Here is a 16,006-nt window from a genome sequence, read left to right as displayed (position 1 = left end):
ACCGGAGGGGACCCACAATAAAGCTCCCTTCGTGCGGAACCAGCCACATGGGCCTTCTCGTCTCTCTCTCTGGTCTGGCTTGGTCTAGAGGCTGCCCTGCAGAGCTGAGCTGGAATCACGAGCTGATATCACTAAAGAGCTGACAGCCTCTGCAAGGGCCCCTCTGCCAGCAGCTGAGAGGAAGACACCGGACCTCGGGAAGGCGATTCCTTTCGGGACCATCTCCCTGGACCGGTCATCTCTTCCTGGGTCACAGCCTTGGACCCCATCACCAGCTGTAATATGTACTAGTTCAAGCCTGTGTTGAAAGTGAACTTAAAAACTTGCATGTTCCCCTTCAGAGGTATAGAAAGGAGGAAATTAATACATGGGTCTTCACAGAACATAAGGTCTTGTAGTCCATAGTATGACACAAAGCTTGTCTGTGACTCTTCTGCGGTCATCTTAATCCAGACATCTCTAGTGCACAGTGACTCTGTATCTCATAACCAGTTCTTTAAACTGGGGAAAAAATTATTCAGTGTATCCAAAAGGACTTTTGTCAAGTTGGTGAGTTTGTGAGAGTTCAGAAAACAGTGTTAGTTGTGAGGGCTTGGGAGCCTTGCTGTTTATTGTTTATCCAATCACTTGAGTTGGACTTGCCTGGTAATGTTTCCAGTCTACTTTGCCCTCACTTCCTGGACATCCTCAACAGGAATGGTTTGCTGGAAGCTGCCTGGAGCAATATATTTACTTCTGCCAAGTACTGACCACTAGACCCCTGCCCCAGATGTTGGTCGTTCATCTACAAAATGGTCAATTCACAATTTGAAGCCAGAAACGAGCCATAAAATGATGTACTCTGAATGTAGCTTTGTCAATTTGCTTTAAACCTTGACTATGTACACTAGCAGAAAAGCTTACCATAACTTTGACATCAGTTCTCTTTTGTTACTTTTCATTAACAAGGAGCTCTTCCCGTGGTGTAAGTGCTGCTCTTATCTTTGCAAGCCTTTCATAGGGTTCATCATAAAAATGTATTTTGGAATAAAATACTTCCTATTTATCTTTAGAAGTCAAGTTGACCTCGGGAAACGAGTAAAAGTGAAAGGGTTTTTGTTTGTGAGGTAATATGGGATCTGTTGTAATGAATGATTTCAAAGCAAATTGGTTTATTTATCTCTGGATAATTTGGGTGTGGTTCTCTGCGTTTTGGGGCGATGGGGGAGAAGAGGCAGAGGGAGTTGGAAATACTTGCGTTTATGGGTAATTCAGGTAGTCTGCTGGCTTCCAGAAGGGGGCATTTCATCCTATCAGCTTTGTTTAAGGTGCCATCAGTGACCGTAGTTAAGGAAATAATTTTTCACATATGTTCCCAGACTTTTTACAGGCAATTTTGTGACTAGCCCTAGTGAACTTTTAATATGTTGTACCTGTACCAAGAAGCGTGATCATACTTGCAGAGACTGATTCTAACAGTCAGCATATTGATGCTGACTATTTCTGACGCTGTCAGAAGTGTGGATGTATCTAAAGGAATATTCTCCTTTAGGAGAGAGGTGTGCACTATTTCCCTGCAGGGGAATTTCTTGGTACCTAGTCATTTACTTGCAAGGACATGCTGGTGTGTCTTCAAATAACTCTTTACCTGTACTGCTTAGTTCTGAATTCTCTCAGGGTGCAGGTAAAGGAGGAGGGAAATACGCATAATTTTCTTCAAGAAGAAATTTGTATTTGTTTGCCGCAGTGAGCTTCCCCTTTCATTTAAGGAGCACATGAACTCCCACAATAGAAAACTTAAAAGATTTGTAAATAACGTGAGCTTTAAAGCTGCAATCTAAGTCAAACAAATTTCCATGCCTAACATGAAGGGTTTGTGGGATGTAGAGCTGGACAATAATGAAAAGTGTGATTGGATGGGGTTGGTCATTTTCTTTTGCCTCAGCTTACCTTGCAGTACATTGATTTGACTTCTTGTGCCCAGTACTTCTAAACAGACAGAACTTTACCATAGCTGTGTTAAAGCTAGTGATTGGGATTGGATTGTTTAAGTCAGCATGCAGCCTATGACAGTCTCCTGGCAAAACCGGAGTGGGCAAGCTTTGCCGCTGCTGTGCCTGGGAAGCTGGTGTAAAACTATCTGCTGTCCAGAGACTGGCTTTGCCTGGGGTCATAGAGGGTGGCGGCATGACTGTGCAGACATGGACTCTCTTGGGGCTGCTCTAGTTCACTCTACAAAAGGAAAAACCTAAAATGGACTAAATCAAGCAGGCATTATTATGGGCAGACAGAAGGTGAGAGAGCAGGTGTGAGCTCAAACTTGAGGCCAGGGAAGAGAAGGGCTGTTTCTAGGTGCTGGAGAGGTCACAGTGCAAGTGGTTGAAGGGAAGATGAGGAATGGAGAAGTCTCTGATTGTGGAAGGGTTTAACTGGAAGGAAATCGGCCACATTTCAAAACTGGACCAGATAGGAAGGCGAGAAAGTGAAACTCAACAGTAGGCATACACGAGACACTACTCATCCTCTCTCTTCCCCTAACTGAAAACACCCCAATCACTCTTCTGATGGTAGGATCATTTGAGGGAAGAAAAAGGCTTGTTTTGGTTGTTGGTAACTGCTGATAAATGCTCTGTAGTAGGAATGATTCATTCCCCAGTTTTAGTCCAAGAATGTTTAGCTGTAAGAGGAAGAACACGTGAACATCTACCTGCATGGCTACTGACACCCCAGTTATATTTTTGGCACTAGCTCACTGCTGGTTCCTTGCTGCCTGTCTAAAGATTGTAGAGAAACGGGAAGAATGCTGTGGAAGTCTGTTTCAATGGAGAATTGAATCTTGCCTTATATAAACTGTTCTCTGACCATCTGTTATCCTCTAAACAAGTAAATTTCTCTCCTGTAAATATTTCAAGAGTCAGAAGTAACTTGACATTCCCTGGCTTTGTCCATGTTAATGTTGAACATTTGAGCATTCGTAGCAACAGAATGTAACTGTGTCCTGCCTTCTTGGTAATTTTGGTAGTAATTTGAGACTTTAAAAGGGTGATGTAATTAGAAAGACATTACCTTAGAATTATGAAACATACTGTAGCCACTCTTCTTTCCTTGAAGGACTGCTGATACATGTATAGCATACCAGATAGTATAGTTAATAATGCTGAATGGCTGATCAGGTAAACTGGGAAGCTTGCAGCCAGCAGAAAAATAATTAGTTAGTATTGCTACTGCTTTATGCTGTTTAAAATGGCAACCATAAGCACTCTTACACCGATGTTAAGATTGGTCTGCTGGAAAGACCTTGTACTCTTAGGCTTAGACTGGGCTTTTTCACCAGCTAAGAAGTTTAGCATTTTTAAAACAGAGCCCTTTGGATTTTTGAACTCTTAAGGAAAATCAGAAATGCATAAAGCAAAAATCCAAAATTCAGCATTTTCAAGAGTTAAGCAATGAAAGGCCAAACCAACTATTAGGGTTAGCCTTAGATTTAAACAAAAGCAGCAACAACAAAAAGTATCCTTCAAAAAACTGCTTCTGCACTTAGTGTGCCCGAAGTTTGTGTTTAGAAAAGGCTTCCAACCACTCATTTCCAGGTGTCATGTAGCTCCGTGAATGCCAGTTTCTCAGTGTTCAGTTCTAGATGTAAAATGTGTCAATGTGTTTTGAAATGGCGGACATGAAATTTCAGAATTTGTGAACAGGTATTTGACGTTACAGTCTGCCTCATGTCAACATTCTGGCAATGTGAGGTTTTTTAGGCTCCAGTGCTGTTTAAAGGAAGACTTAACTTTTTCTTGACAATAGCCACCTATGAGGGATTGATATAAAAGGATGATTATTTGAGTAAGGATATGAAAGCTGACTTCAGAGCTTCTTGAAGAGTGAGCTTTGTTCTTTGCTTATTTCCATTCCAATACAAGAGATACTCTAACATAGTTCAAGTAACATGGTTGGTTGTTGCATGGAGACTTTTTTCTAAAGGATTGCCAACTCATTAGTTCAGTGTAAAGGAATGTGGTATTTCTGGTATCCCACTTGAGTGACTAGATTAAATAACTGGTAAAAGCCTGTTACTTTGATGCTACTGCTTGTTGTCTTTATAATAATGGTTGACTAAATATCCTGCTTTTCTGCTCATTTCCACTACTTTGGTTTGTATACCATATCTTCCTGCTTCTGTCTTCAAAACCTTTGCATTTAATTATGTGTGACTTCTTAGCGCATGGTACTTATGAAAAAACCTTTAAAAATATTAGTTGAAGTAATACCTAGAGTAGTTGCTTAATGATCTTGTGTCATGACTTAAAAGAAATTCTCCCTCGAGCTGGGGTTTTGAAAAATGTATTTGAGTGCTTGAGTAATTACTATAATAGAAGCATTATAGGAAAGTACCAAGCAGCAGAAGAACTAAGAGAAAAGGTAATCTGCTTGACCTGCTTTTGAAACTGGGCATCCTAGAGATCGCTGTGCTCACTGGATGGGTTTGAGTTCTGAGTACTGCCACACTCCAGCCTCTGCAGAGAAGTTGGGGTTGCTGCAAATCATCAATAGGGAACATGCTGTACTAGACAAGACTGAGATTTTCACATGCTTACTTTGACCCTTCTTGGGTGAAAATCACTGTGAAGAAAACCAGATTTTGTTCCTGTATGTTTTGGACTGGATGAACAAGTCCAGCACAATAGCAATCAAACATGTTACATTCATCTTTAAGTAATCAAATGCAGCTGATAAAACGCATTTGTTCCTCTAGCTGCCTTTTGTAATGTAGAATTTTAACTCAGTAAGTCATACAAACTTAACACACAGTGTTTGTACAGCAGCACTTTTTTCTGTTTGTTTTTTGGGGAGTTGTTTGGATTTTGTACTTTGTTTTGCTGGGAGGCTATTTAGAAAAGGAATTTCTGACTGGTCTGGATTAATTATTTTCCTGCTATGTTGACCCATTAATGAAAAAAGATTTTAGAAAACAATGTGGAAGATTTTATAAAGCTGTCAGGTTTGTTCTATGATGTAAAAATGTGACAGAAACTTTTTTGGTCGAACACATAAAATTATTTCTGTTATGTTGCCTGGAGTGCTGTTTCAGAGGTGTTTTAATAAATGTGAATTTGTGGTGTTCTCATAGCACAACAAAGCTTGTATTCTTTCTATCATGTTCCATATATTCAATTGTCCCTTTCAGTAACTTACAAAAAAATCTAAAATATGGCTGATAATTTTGTCTCAGAGGATTAATAACAGGCTACAGTAAAGCTATATACAGAATCGGAGTTCAGCATAGTAATGACAAACAAGTAGTAAAAGTGCACCTGTGAAGAGAGATCTGATGCAAAGCTTGTTTAATTACTCATTGAAGCTTGCATGTTACATTCTGTGACCAGCAGTGTGTAATATGCTAATACAGGTTTAGTATATATTGTAAGTGAGGTTTCTCTTTTGTTACTGAATTGATCTGAACTGAGGGAAGTAGCTTTGGATGTACCTTCCTTTACCAGTGCTGATCCTGATTTTGCGTGCTTGATACAGGATGTTTTGAGACAAGTTATCTAATCCTGTCACACCACCTACTGTTGAAAGGCAGACACTGGGCATGTTTTTCTTGTCTCAAATTCAATGCAATCCTCTTAATGTCATGATTTCTTGGGTTTGGTGCAAATTGAAGGTTTCTTGGTGATTAGTATTTAAGAGTAGAGATCCTGTAGTAAAACTGGTGTTGCTTAAGGTGAAATTACTAGCTAATTTTGTCATATTTCAGCAGTCTTCTAGCTTAAGTGAAGTTGAAATGGGGTTTATAGTAACAAGAATAAAGGGAAGGGTATTCCCTTTAAATAGAAATTTGACTGTTTTAAGTCAAACCTGAGACACTGTAGTTGTTTCTTTTCCAGTAAGATAAACTGTCTTATCAGCCTTGAAAATGGCAGTGACATGAAAAATTAATGTATTTTAGATAGTTTTGGTTATAATAAGTAACAAAATATTTTCTAAAAAAATATTAAGTCTGTCTTCCATATGTCTGTTTTTTTACAAAAATGAAAACCTCTTATCCATGTTCAGAAGGCTGTATTAAGATCTCAATACTGGAGCTGGCAGGAGTCAACTCAGAGCTGGCAAAAGAAGTCTGTGTGTTTGTAACTTCTCTGGGCCACTGAAATTTTAATCTAGGTGCACACTTTTCAGAAATAAACTGAAAGCTTAATTTGACTAAACTCAAATTTTCTTGTGGAAAGTGTATTTGCTTTGTTAGTAGTGCAAGAGTGAGCTCCTCTTACACCTATCTCCTGTATAGGTGCTTTTCCTATTTGATTAACTTAGCTGTTGGGTGTTTATATTCAACAAGCTCAAATGAAAACTGGACTTAATATAAAAATGTTGCTGCACCAGCTGGCCATTAAGAACTTGGTTTTGGAAGAGCTGTTAAACTGGTTCTGTAGAACTACTCAGTTTTTAGTATGAGTACAAAACAATTTGATACTCTCATGCTGTCTAATTCCTTGAAAGGATATTATCTTTTAGTGTTCTGTCAAAGGGGAGTGGAGTTGTGAATCTGTTTTGGGGAGGAGCAAACAGAAGAATCCTTTCTTGGATTGTCTTTGAAATAGAGGTTATGTTTTTGTGGGATTGCCGGTACAGCAAACCATAATGCTAGGTAGGAGAATGCAAAAACAGCCCTTTTTTTTGTGCAGATGTCTGCACCAAGGCCAATCTGTAAAGCTCTTGACTTGTTTCTGAGGCTTTAAGTCCTTGGAATGGTTTTTCTGCATCTACAGCACTTTTTACCGTGTCAGTAGGAAGTAGATTAAGCCACTTTATATGAATTTTTACTGTGTAAATATTTTTATTTGCAGGCATACATGTAAAAGAAGTAAATGTTTAAGTTTCTTTCCTATGCCTTTTGTTTTTCTTTCTCCCTCCTCTTTCCCCCCTAATTGACAGGCGTAGGATCTTTGCCAGGAGAGAAGCATGCCTCAGTGAAAAATTCTCCAGCCTCACGGACTAGCTTTGGTAAATCCCTTGCCAAATCCAAAGTGCCTGTCAAAAGATCAGTGCTTGAGAGAACACCTAGCCTCTCATCAGTCAGCAGTGCTCAGAGTGAGCAAAGTCTTTTCAGCACTAATTGTAAGTATATGTGAGGGTTATGGGTTTTAACTGATTGATAACCAACATCAAGTGCTTGTGGGAAAAAATCCTCTTGGAAGGGAGTCCTGTCTGACGAGTACCTGTATGAATTCTGATTGTACTACTTACTAGTTCTAGGTCTTACTCTTTTTGCCTCTTTACTTAGAGCTTTCCTTTTTGAGACCTACTGCCTGAAGGAGCTTTGAGCCCTGGATTTTGGGTTGATGAGTAGAAATTTTGGTACAACTTCTCTTCCATCCTGAAACATTACATAACCATCATGTCTTCTTAAGCAAGATTTTCCAGTGTTTACGAGTAGTGTTATAAATCTGAACAGAATGGTTTACTTGGCATAATATTTGGAGCAGTGTGTTACAGGATTTTGATACTAATTATTTTCTTGAACCGATTTATATCTGCTTTCAGAGTTTTAACACAAAATGTGTAGATGAAATTACAGGCAGGTAAGTGCTTGTTTTAGAAGATCAATCATTGCATGGGTAGACTTCTGTAATTTCTAAGGTAGCTGTAAACATTGGTGTATGAACTAACCAAATCCATGTTGATTAAAACTAGGGAGAAAAATAACAGGACTTGCTTTGTTATGAAGTTCTACAGCAGTTCTTAGTTCTGAGGGCAAAAAATATGAAGGAAATAACATACGACTATCAGACATATTAGTATTCCCAGCTATGCATATTCAAATAAGTGCATTCAAATATTCTGCTACTATTGTATCACCTGTTATATCTTGAAGACTGGGCAAAGGCCTTTTGTTTGTGCCAGATGTCACTTATGTCTGTCTGCAATGGACTGAAAAAGAGAACTGTGATTTAACATACATCTGTGGTTTATGTATGCGCATATGCATACATACATAACTACATTTTCTCGTGTTCTTCTCCCCCGGCCCCATACTGCCTTCATTAAACTAAAACCTAACATATTCCTCAAATGAATAAGAGTATGTAATAAAATATGCATTGTGTGCAGGTTGCTTTGTAATGAGATTGGTTCTGATCCTATGACAGCCATGTTGACTTTTGCTGTTCAGGTTTAGGACTGTATCTGGAATTGCTAAGCAGCTTTGTCTGCTCTTCATTTTGCTCCCTCATGTAACAAAGGAAGGGGTCATCGCTTCATAACAAAGGAGTGTATTCAGATTAAGTATCCAAACAGATGACTCCTTATTTAGCCTGATTTGCTAGCTGCTGTAATCTGTTTTGTCCACTGCCTTCAAGCTTACAATTTTTTCCACTCCGATTCACGAAGACCAAGCAAGAGCAATATGAGAGGCTGAACATGGCTGCGGTCTCGTAGACTTTAAGCTTGCTTAGATCTTTTTTAAATGACTATACCAGGAGGACTCCGCAGTTGCACAGAAACTAATTTTTCTCCTGTTATTTTCATCAATTCTACACTAACACCACCGACTGACTCAGGAAGCCACTATGATATTACCTTACTGACATTGCTGGTAGTGGGGTCTTACAGCTTTTGTATTGTTCCTTTGTTAGCCACGTTTACTGGGAAGAGAAGTAGGTTGTATTCCTTTTTTATTTCTATTCTAAAGCATGTATTTTGTTTTGTGGAGGTTGGTAAATATATGCAATATTTTGATCTGCTGATTTTCTGTGAGATTATTTTTCTTTAGAGAATTTTTTACACTAGATGAGAATTATTTATGTCTAATAGTAAGGTATTGTGAGTATAATGACTTTAGATTATGTGTAATTCATATGTGAGTGAAATTTTTGTGACTTTGAATCAAATTGCGAAGAACTAAGGAATTTACTTTGTACTCTAATGCTAAGTACAGTGCTGTTCTTGTTTTTTAATTCTTTCCTTTAGTCTAATATGTAATAATGTCAGGAAAAAAATTTGTAAACCTATAGTGTTTTTTATTAGATTTGTGGGACACAAAAGATCATAATGGGTGGCTTATGCTGTGTGTGTCATGAAATTTATGACAAACTGCTGTCATCCTGTCAACCATATTAAATCAAAAAGGTGCTTGGCTTGTTCGGAGTTTGTCTTGTGTTAGCAGAGAAAAAAAATGACACGAGAGCATTTATCTTGCTTTGTCAGCTCAGCCCTTTGTTATAGGATGTCCTTGGATTGGTAATTCCGTGTGGCAGCATTAGGGAGTTTTTTTTTGTCTAATGAACACTTGAACTTTTTGATTCTTTTCTCTAAAATGACTTCTTATTTGAGAAGTTCAAAAATCCTGAGGTTTGAAATGTTGTTGTTACTAAAAGCATATTTTGCATGCAGGCAGTCAGTTTGAGCATTGAAAATTAGATTTTTTTAACAGTAATCTCAGTTTTAGTGCTGAGCTGAAAATACTATCCTTTGAACATATTGAAATGTTTAACTCTGAGGTTAAGAATATGAATCCAGGTTTTAATTGCATTAGAATAATTACATATAAAGTAAATAGTGTTTCAGAAGTTAAAAAGCTGATCCTAGCAGTTGATCTGCATCTGCATTTTTGTACAGTCAATACTTCATTAAAATTCTTCTAATGAGTTGAGTTTTCAGATCTTTATTGGGCTGAGATCACTTCATACCTGTCTGTCTTTATTCAGGATTGCAGTAGCTGCTCCAAATTCTATGAATAAACAGCTTTGAATCCGAAAGTGATCAAACTCTGAATCTGTGGGGTTTTGGTGGGGTTTTTTGTTGTTTGTTTGTTTGGTTTTTTTCCTGCACACAGTTTGGTTAGCTGACTCCAGAGTTTTCAATAGGACAGAACACTGTCCTAACTAGTCTGCACCAGAAGGCTGCTCACTCTCCCCAAGCATGACTTCCATGGTGTGCTGCTGATTTAGAAGAGGAAATAGCACACTAGTTTGCAGGCAATTGTTAACTGCTTGCAGTGAACTCTGAGCAAACATCCCTAATTTAGTGATTTACAAAAAATGTTAAGGACTGCTTCACACTTCATGCTTTACTAAAACAACTTGGTTTTAATGATCTGATGTTGATCAGGGTCAGATTCCCACAGAATAACTGTTACTGATGTGTTATGCAAATTGTTCCTCGTTTATAGATATTTTTGCAAATATTTAGCTTTTGTGTGTTTAGAGAGACTCCAACTTCCTTTTTTAAAAAAACAATGATGGCTTCAGTTGCATGTGTTAGTTAAAGGGAAACCCTCTTTCTGTGGTTGAAAATATTTAGTGGCCAGAAAGCATCTTTTTGAAGTAGTTAACTTACATGGTGTATGCTAGTCTATTTAAAGACACTAAAATAATCTCAAGAGTATATGTTTCATCTTTTGATGAACAATATTAGTCACGTAGTTCACATTGCCTTTAAAAAAAGGCCAGTCTCATTAAAACACTAATCTGAGGCAAACCTGGTAATATATGACAAAAGCTTCCCCCCCCCCCTTTTTTTTTTAATGACTAGAGAGAGAAGCAGCATTGTGACAATTCCACAGTGACTTAATTTTTGCTTGTCTCTGGTACATGCCACGTGAATTCTTGCTCTTTAATGTGTTAGTATACATAATTTTTCAGTGCCCAAACCAAAGTCTACTCAATCTGTACTTACTTCAGAAGTATGTTCATATTTTTTCTGGGTAATTGAAACAATGTTTTCCCAAAATTTCAGGTTTTTGTGTTTCAAGGAAAAATTTCCATTTTGAGCATAAACTCAAACCTCTTTCAGGGTCCTTTAATCTCTAGTAAAACTGTCTTGGCTTACGATTTAGTGTTCCCTAAACTCTATATGCCTAGCGAAAATTCTTTGTGATTCTGTTATGCAGCTGCAAGTGCCACAGTCATCAGGAATGGAGAATGGCCTTCAAAACCAGCCTGCCAGAATGGCACTTCGGGGTTTGTCTCTTTGAAAGCATTACCAAGACCTAGATTGCACTCGTTGAGGTCAACTCCAAAAGGTATATGAGTCTGTTTGTAGATAGAGGAGGTAAAATCACATCAGTGGTGCTTCAAAGTGTTGCAAGACTTTGTAGGAAGGCTGAAATGTTCGTGGTACAGGGACTAAATGCACCTTGCTACATGGCAGGTGTCATTGCGTGGGGTTTGCATTGTTTTGAGAAGAGTTCTTTTCTTTCAGAAAGTTCAGGCACAGACTCTGTCACTGCTGGTAATCTGCAGAACAGACGTACCCTGAATTTATCCTCAGTGTATGGTTGTTCTTGTCCTTATGCAGACTTTGTATTATCTTCACCCCTTTCAGAGCTGAAAGGGCCTTAGGGGATGGGGATATATTTTTGAATAAGGTATTATTAGATGTATCTTCTTTTGTAGATCAATGACATTGTCCCATCTTTCGAAGGGAGGAGTCACAGAAACTTAGCTTTTCATGCTGCTTTTTCTTGATATTCTTCTTACTGGCTGAATTAGAAGCTTTAATGGAGACAAGAAAATTAATTTTGTTTTATCGTCTTGTGCTAAAAGAAACATTAAATGTAATTCCTTTGTATTAAACATTGTTCAGGTTCCTATTTCTGTTCGAGCTAGGACCTCTTGATTGGCCGACCGTGCTTATTCTACTCAAGCCACCAGCACCAGTTGACAACTCATTCTCTGAGCAAAATTAAAAACATAATGGGAGCAGATAAATAAGCTTGCTGTGTCTCTTTCCTAAGTCCTAGCTTTTATCAGCTTGCTTCTGACCGTCTTTGTGGTGAACTGGTTATTGTAATTGGATAAACCTAATTAAATACTGTACTCCTGCTTTAGACTTAAATTTTTAGCTGTTATCTGACATAATTGAGAATAAGTTAAGAGATTCCTGCCAAACGTCTTGCTCTAAAGACATACTTTAAAAAAGTAAAGAGTGAAATGAAACAGAATTTGCCACAAATTAGAAATCACCTTGAAACAAACATGAATCATATGGCTTTCTGACAAGCTGATGCTTTCTGTTGGGGTCCAACACATGTGGCACAACTATGCATAGCTCATCATCTTCAGTGAATTGGAAGTGTGCCTTCAGCACCTTCAGGAGCAGTGTGGCCAGAGGAAGCTGGTATTCCCCTTCAGATCAGTGTTACCTGGACTACTGTGTTGTGTTTTGGGTCCTTCCCAGACCAAGAGGGTTGTTTTGAAACTGGAAAGACCCAGTGGAGACTTAGGAAGATGATTGGGGTCTCTGTCCAGTGAGGAGAAGTTGAGGGAGTTGAGCCTGTGTAGTCAGTAACTTGAAAAGGACAGCTGTAAAGGCCATGGTGCCAAACTCTTCTCAGTAGCACCAGATGATGTGGCAATCAGAAATGCTTGCAAATTGTAGAGTGGGAAATGCATCCTTGCCCGGTGATGCCATAGAACCACCCTTCCTGGAGGTTTCCAAGGCTCATCTAGACAAAAGCGTGGTCAACTGATCTTGTCTTAATGGTGACCCTGCTCTGAGTGGGAGTCTGGATATCTGGTCTCTGGAGGTCTCTTTCAGCCAGTGTTTCCGTAGCTGCGTTGTATTTGCTGCTGTTTTGAGATGAAAGTAACTTGATCTTCATGCTAAAATGAAATCTTTACTAATGTTTTCTCCTGCTTAGAAGGTTTTTAAAACTACCTTTTTATTTCTTCCAAGGTGAGTTCTGGTAAAGCAGAGCTAATTTTAAATACAGCTTAAATGTTCTAGAAGGTTTATCCTTTTGTGTTTGAGTAGATTTGTGTATCTTGTACTTAACTGTAAAAAGTAAGATATGTCTTTAATTGCTGACATAGTGCTACTTTAAAGTTCATCTAAGCTTTTACTTTTAGGAGCCAAGACCAGGTCTTCTTCACTGAACCAGTGCACACCAAAATCATCTGGGCCACTGCACTTAGCAAGGAAAGTCAGTGAGACCAGAGGTAATCAGCTGTTGTGTAGTCAATTTTTTACTTGAATCTCTCTGTCTTGAGAAGGAGCCGCTATGCTTTATGATTTCAGAGTAATTGAGATAGTTGGCTCTTTTTCTTTGCAGTTCACCGTATTGGACACTGGCTCTGCAAAATTCTGTTCCTTACCTATTTGCTTTAGGGACATTCACTGTCTACTATCTGCTTGAAACTTCCCATTAAGGACTAAAAATACAGGATAATTAATCTGTCTGTTAAATGATGTTCTGTCACCTGCTTATAAGCTGTATGCTTGCAAGACACAGTGTACACTAGATTTTGCCTAGTCTGTGTTCAATTTAAGCAAGATTCTTGTGAGAGGATGCTGATTAGCTCTGGTTGTTGAGGATATTTACTCCACTTCATGTTTCTGTATCAGATGTTTGTTTTATCTTTAATGGTGAATTAAAATTAGTCTTTTCTGCCAGTGTGAATCAAAAGAACAGATACAAACCTTTGGAAAAGCTTTGTAAGATTTTCACTTGGGAGCAAAGCTCTATTTGCAAGGCTGAGGTGGGGGGAAACAAGTGCAGTGGCGGTAAAAAGCAGCTTGTTTCCTGATGAAAACCATGCCATAGGATCACACACTATTCCTAAAGCCTGCAGAAAGGTGTTGTCAAAAGACCTTTTATGAACTTCTGCACATGACTTTTGCACTTAACCCAGTAGTCTGAAAGATTGCTTTCATTCAATAGCCTTCAAAATAATGAGGTCCATAGGTCAATTTTCACATAACTTTCAAGTAATACAGTAAGGGTGGGTTAACTTTCTCAGTGGTTTCATTTATATCTAACTTGATTGTTAGCACATTTGACAATGTTGTTAATTTGTTGCTCCTCTATGCAAATAAAGTAACCGTAGCATACAGAAGGAAAAAAAAAATGCTATAAAGCCAGTATAGGTGATAGTTTTCCATTATCTGTGGTCTTCTTTGCATGAGTAAAGTAAAACAGTGCTACCCAACTTAAATCTAATAATTGTAATAGGATAGTTGTAATTGGGAATACATCCTGTATTTCCATTATAAGCAGTTCCTTATAATGCTAAATCTTGCTATAGATCATGCCATCAGCCATCACAAGAAAGAAACTGAAATAGCAAAGTTTGAGGACCTTATGTGGAAAGAATCTTGAATCTTAAAAAAGGCAGCCCTACTGCCCCTTACTGGCTTGAAGTATAATTTTTTTGTTTGTTTGTTTCCTTTCTGCAGGTACTCCTGGAAAAAATGTACACCAAAGCCTATCTTGTTTGGGTCCTGGTGAGTTTTCTGAGTGCATTTTATATTATATGTGGTGCAACTCAAGTTTATGTATTATATTAGTGTATTGGTTCTTTTCTGGGAAGAACAGATACATGGATAATTCTGTAAGCTATCACTGACTCTAGTTTCAAGGAATATGGAAAAAAGCCTATTTTCCTGGGTTTTGTTTACTTCCTGTCTTCTGGCTAGCCAAGTCTTGGGCTATGCAGTCTGTTCTGTTACGCTGTTTCCAGTGAAACCTAAGGAGCTTTAAACTGTATTAAAAAAAAGTATGGAAAGGAAACTTGGGTGTAATTTTTACTTTTTAGCCAAAGTAAGTAATGAATGAACTCGTGTGTTGCAACTTTACAAAAAAAAAAAAAAAAAAAAAAAATAGAAGAATCCTGCAGAGCCTTCCTTTTCTGGAACGTTCATTGTAGATAACCTGTGGGTGTGAGCTGTCTTTGTGTATCACTGTAGACTACATTTGTATAAGAAGTTGAAGTTATCAGAGCATGTTGATGTATGTGTCTGCTCTTATGGCAGAGGGAGAAATCGCAGCTGATTAAGTGGCAGATGGCGTTTCAAAATCTGGCAGAGTTTTAAGGAGTTCATATTGGGTTTGTTTTTGGTGTTTGCGCCAGTCAGGACACCTGGTGCTAATTTCTATCTGCCAAGAGACTGAAAAGTCCTCAGATGATGCTTCTACTTGCAGCAGTTTCCAGGTCTTTTCAAGAGAGTTGGCAGTCTAAATTAGCTTCCCAAGAATCAGTGTGTATTTGTTGAATTAAAAGCTACTTGTAATTAATTACTCGTTGAAAAGCCCTTTTTGCAAGATACTGAAGATCACTGGAAAGCCCTGTGTCCCCTGAGTGAATAGCAGATGTCTTTCTGAAAGAGGTGCTGTAGCCAAGCAGATGTTGTAAATTTGAGTCTGAAATGACTGGACAAATCAGTTCTGATCTGTAACTCTGGTACTGTGGCAGTATTTTTTAAATTTCCTGTAGTCATCACGTGCGTTTAATGCTTTTGTCTTTTACTCTTTTTCTTGTCAAATGTCTACATATTAATTGTGACAGAGTAGTTCGATATCTTCTGTTAAGAGTCAGGGCTTCTGTCAGACTTTGCCCAAAGTGCTTGTTCTGTTTGTTGCTTTTATTGATACTTGGCTGAACTAATGTTAGTTTAGGTAAAGCCTGACACTGAGTTCCAAGAGCTCAAACATAGTCTGTTGTATAAGCATGTAGGTCATGATTCAGCTAGCAACATAATGTCTTGATCAGCTCAATTGAGGAAACCCCTAATAAGCAATAAAATCTGTTTCTGGACTAGAAACTAGAAGAGTAAATTTCTCTTATGCTAGCTTACAATAATCTCAACATATAACTTTATTTCCCTCTAGACTTAGTGTGCACATTCTCTCTACTTTCCATGCAGAAAAGTAGTGTTCCCTCCCCTTTTTACTGGTTTAGTAGAATTTTGCTTATGATTCATCTTTTCTGACCTAATAAAGCATGTTGCTACATGACTTCGAAGTGTTGGATTTGATGCCTTAAAAATACAGTCATAAACTCCAAATTTGCTGTAATTTAGCAATTCTTTAGTAAATGCTCTTTACTCAGACTTTTGCCAGTAAAATGGCTGTATTTCAGTGTTTGTCCTAACAAACCTGAACTGCTTACTGTACTGAGTCAGTTTCCAAAACTGGAGATGTGAGACATTCAACTTAATACATTTCTAATTTGTACAGAGCATTAGTATAATTTCCTATTTATGAATGCAGAGCTTTCTGGTGGAGTATTTTGCATTTTTGAGAAGTTTT

The 16,006-nt window shown here is 38.1% G+C and overlaps 1 protein-coding gene across 5 annotated transcripts in view; it reads left to right on the top strand.

The window, feature by feature from the left end:
* The window catches only part of MTUS1 (microtubule associated scaffold protein 1), a 121,860-nt gene that overhangs the window by 43,167 nt on the left and 62,687 nt on the right, over positions 1-16,006 (top strand). For 2 of the 5 annotated variants that reach the window (XM_032110166.1, XM_032110167.1), the window contains exons 4-7: positions 6,913-7,095; positions 10,868-10,999; positions 12,828-12,917; positions 14,155-14,202. In XM_032110166.1, coding sequence (XP_031966057.1) covers positions 6,913-7,095; positions 10,868-10,999; positions 12,828-12,917; positions 14,155-14,202 — 453 coding nt within the window. Of the gene's footprint in view, positions 1-6,912; positions 7,096-8,403; positions 8,634-10,867; positions 11,000-12,827; positions 12,918-14,154; positions 14,203-16,006 lie in introns of those variants that run through there. The other 3 variants (XM_032110172.1, XM_032110169.1, XM_032110168.1) reach the window with 3 other exon arrangements.

The sequence above is a fragment of the Corvus moneduloides genome, chromosome 5, assembly GCF_009650955.1.
Source record: "Corvus moneduloides isolate bCorMon1 chromosome 5, bCorMon1.pri, whole genome shotgun sequence".
Lineage (NCBI taxonomy): Eukaryota > Metazoa > Chordata > Aves > Passeriformes > Corvidae > Corvus > Corvus moneduloides.
Note: the sequence above shows the minus strand (reverse complement) of the source record. Positions and strands in the feature narration are given on the sequence as shown.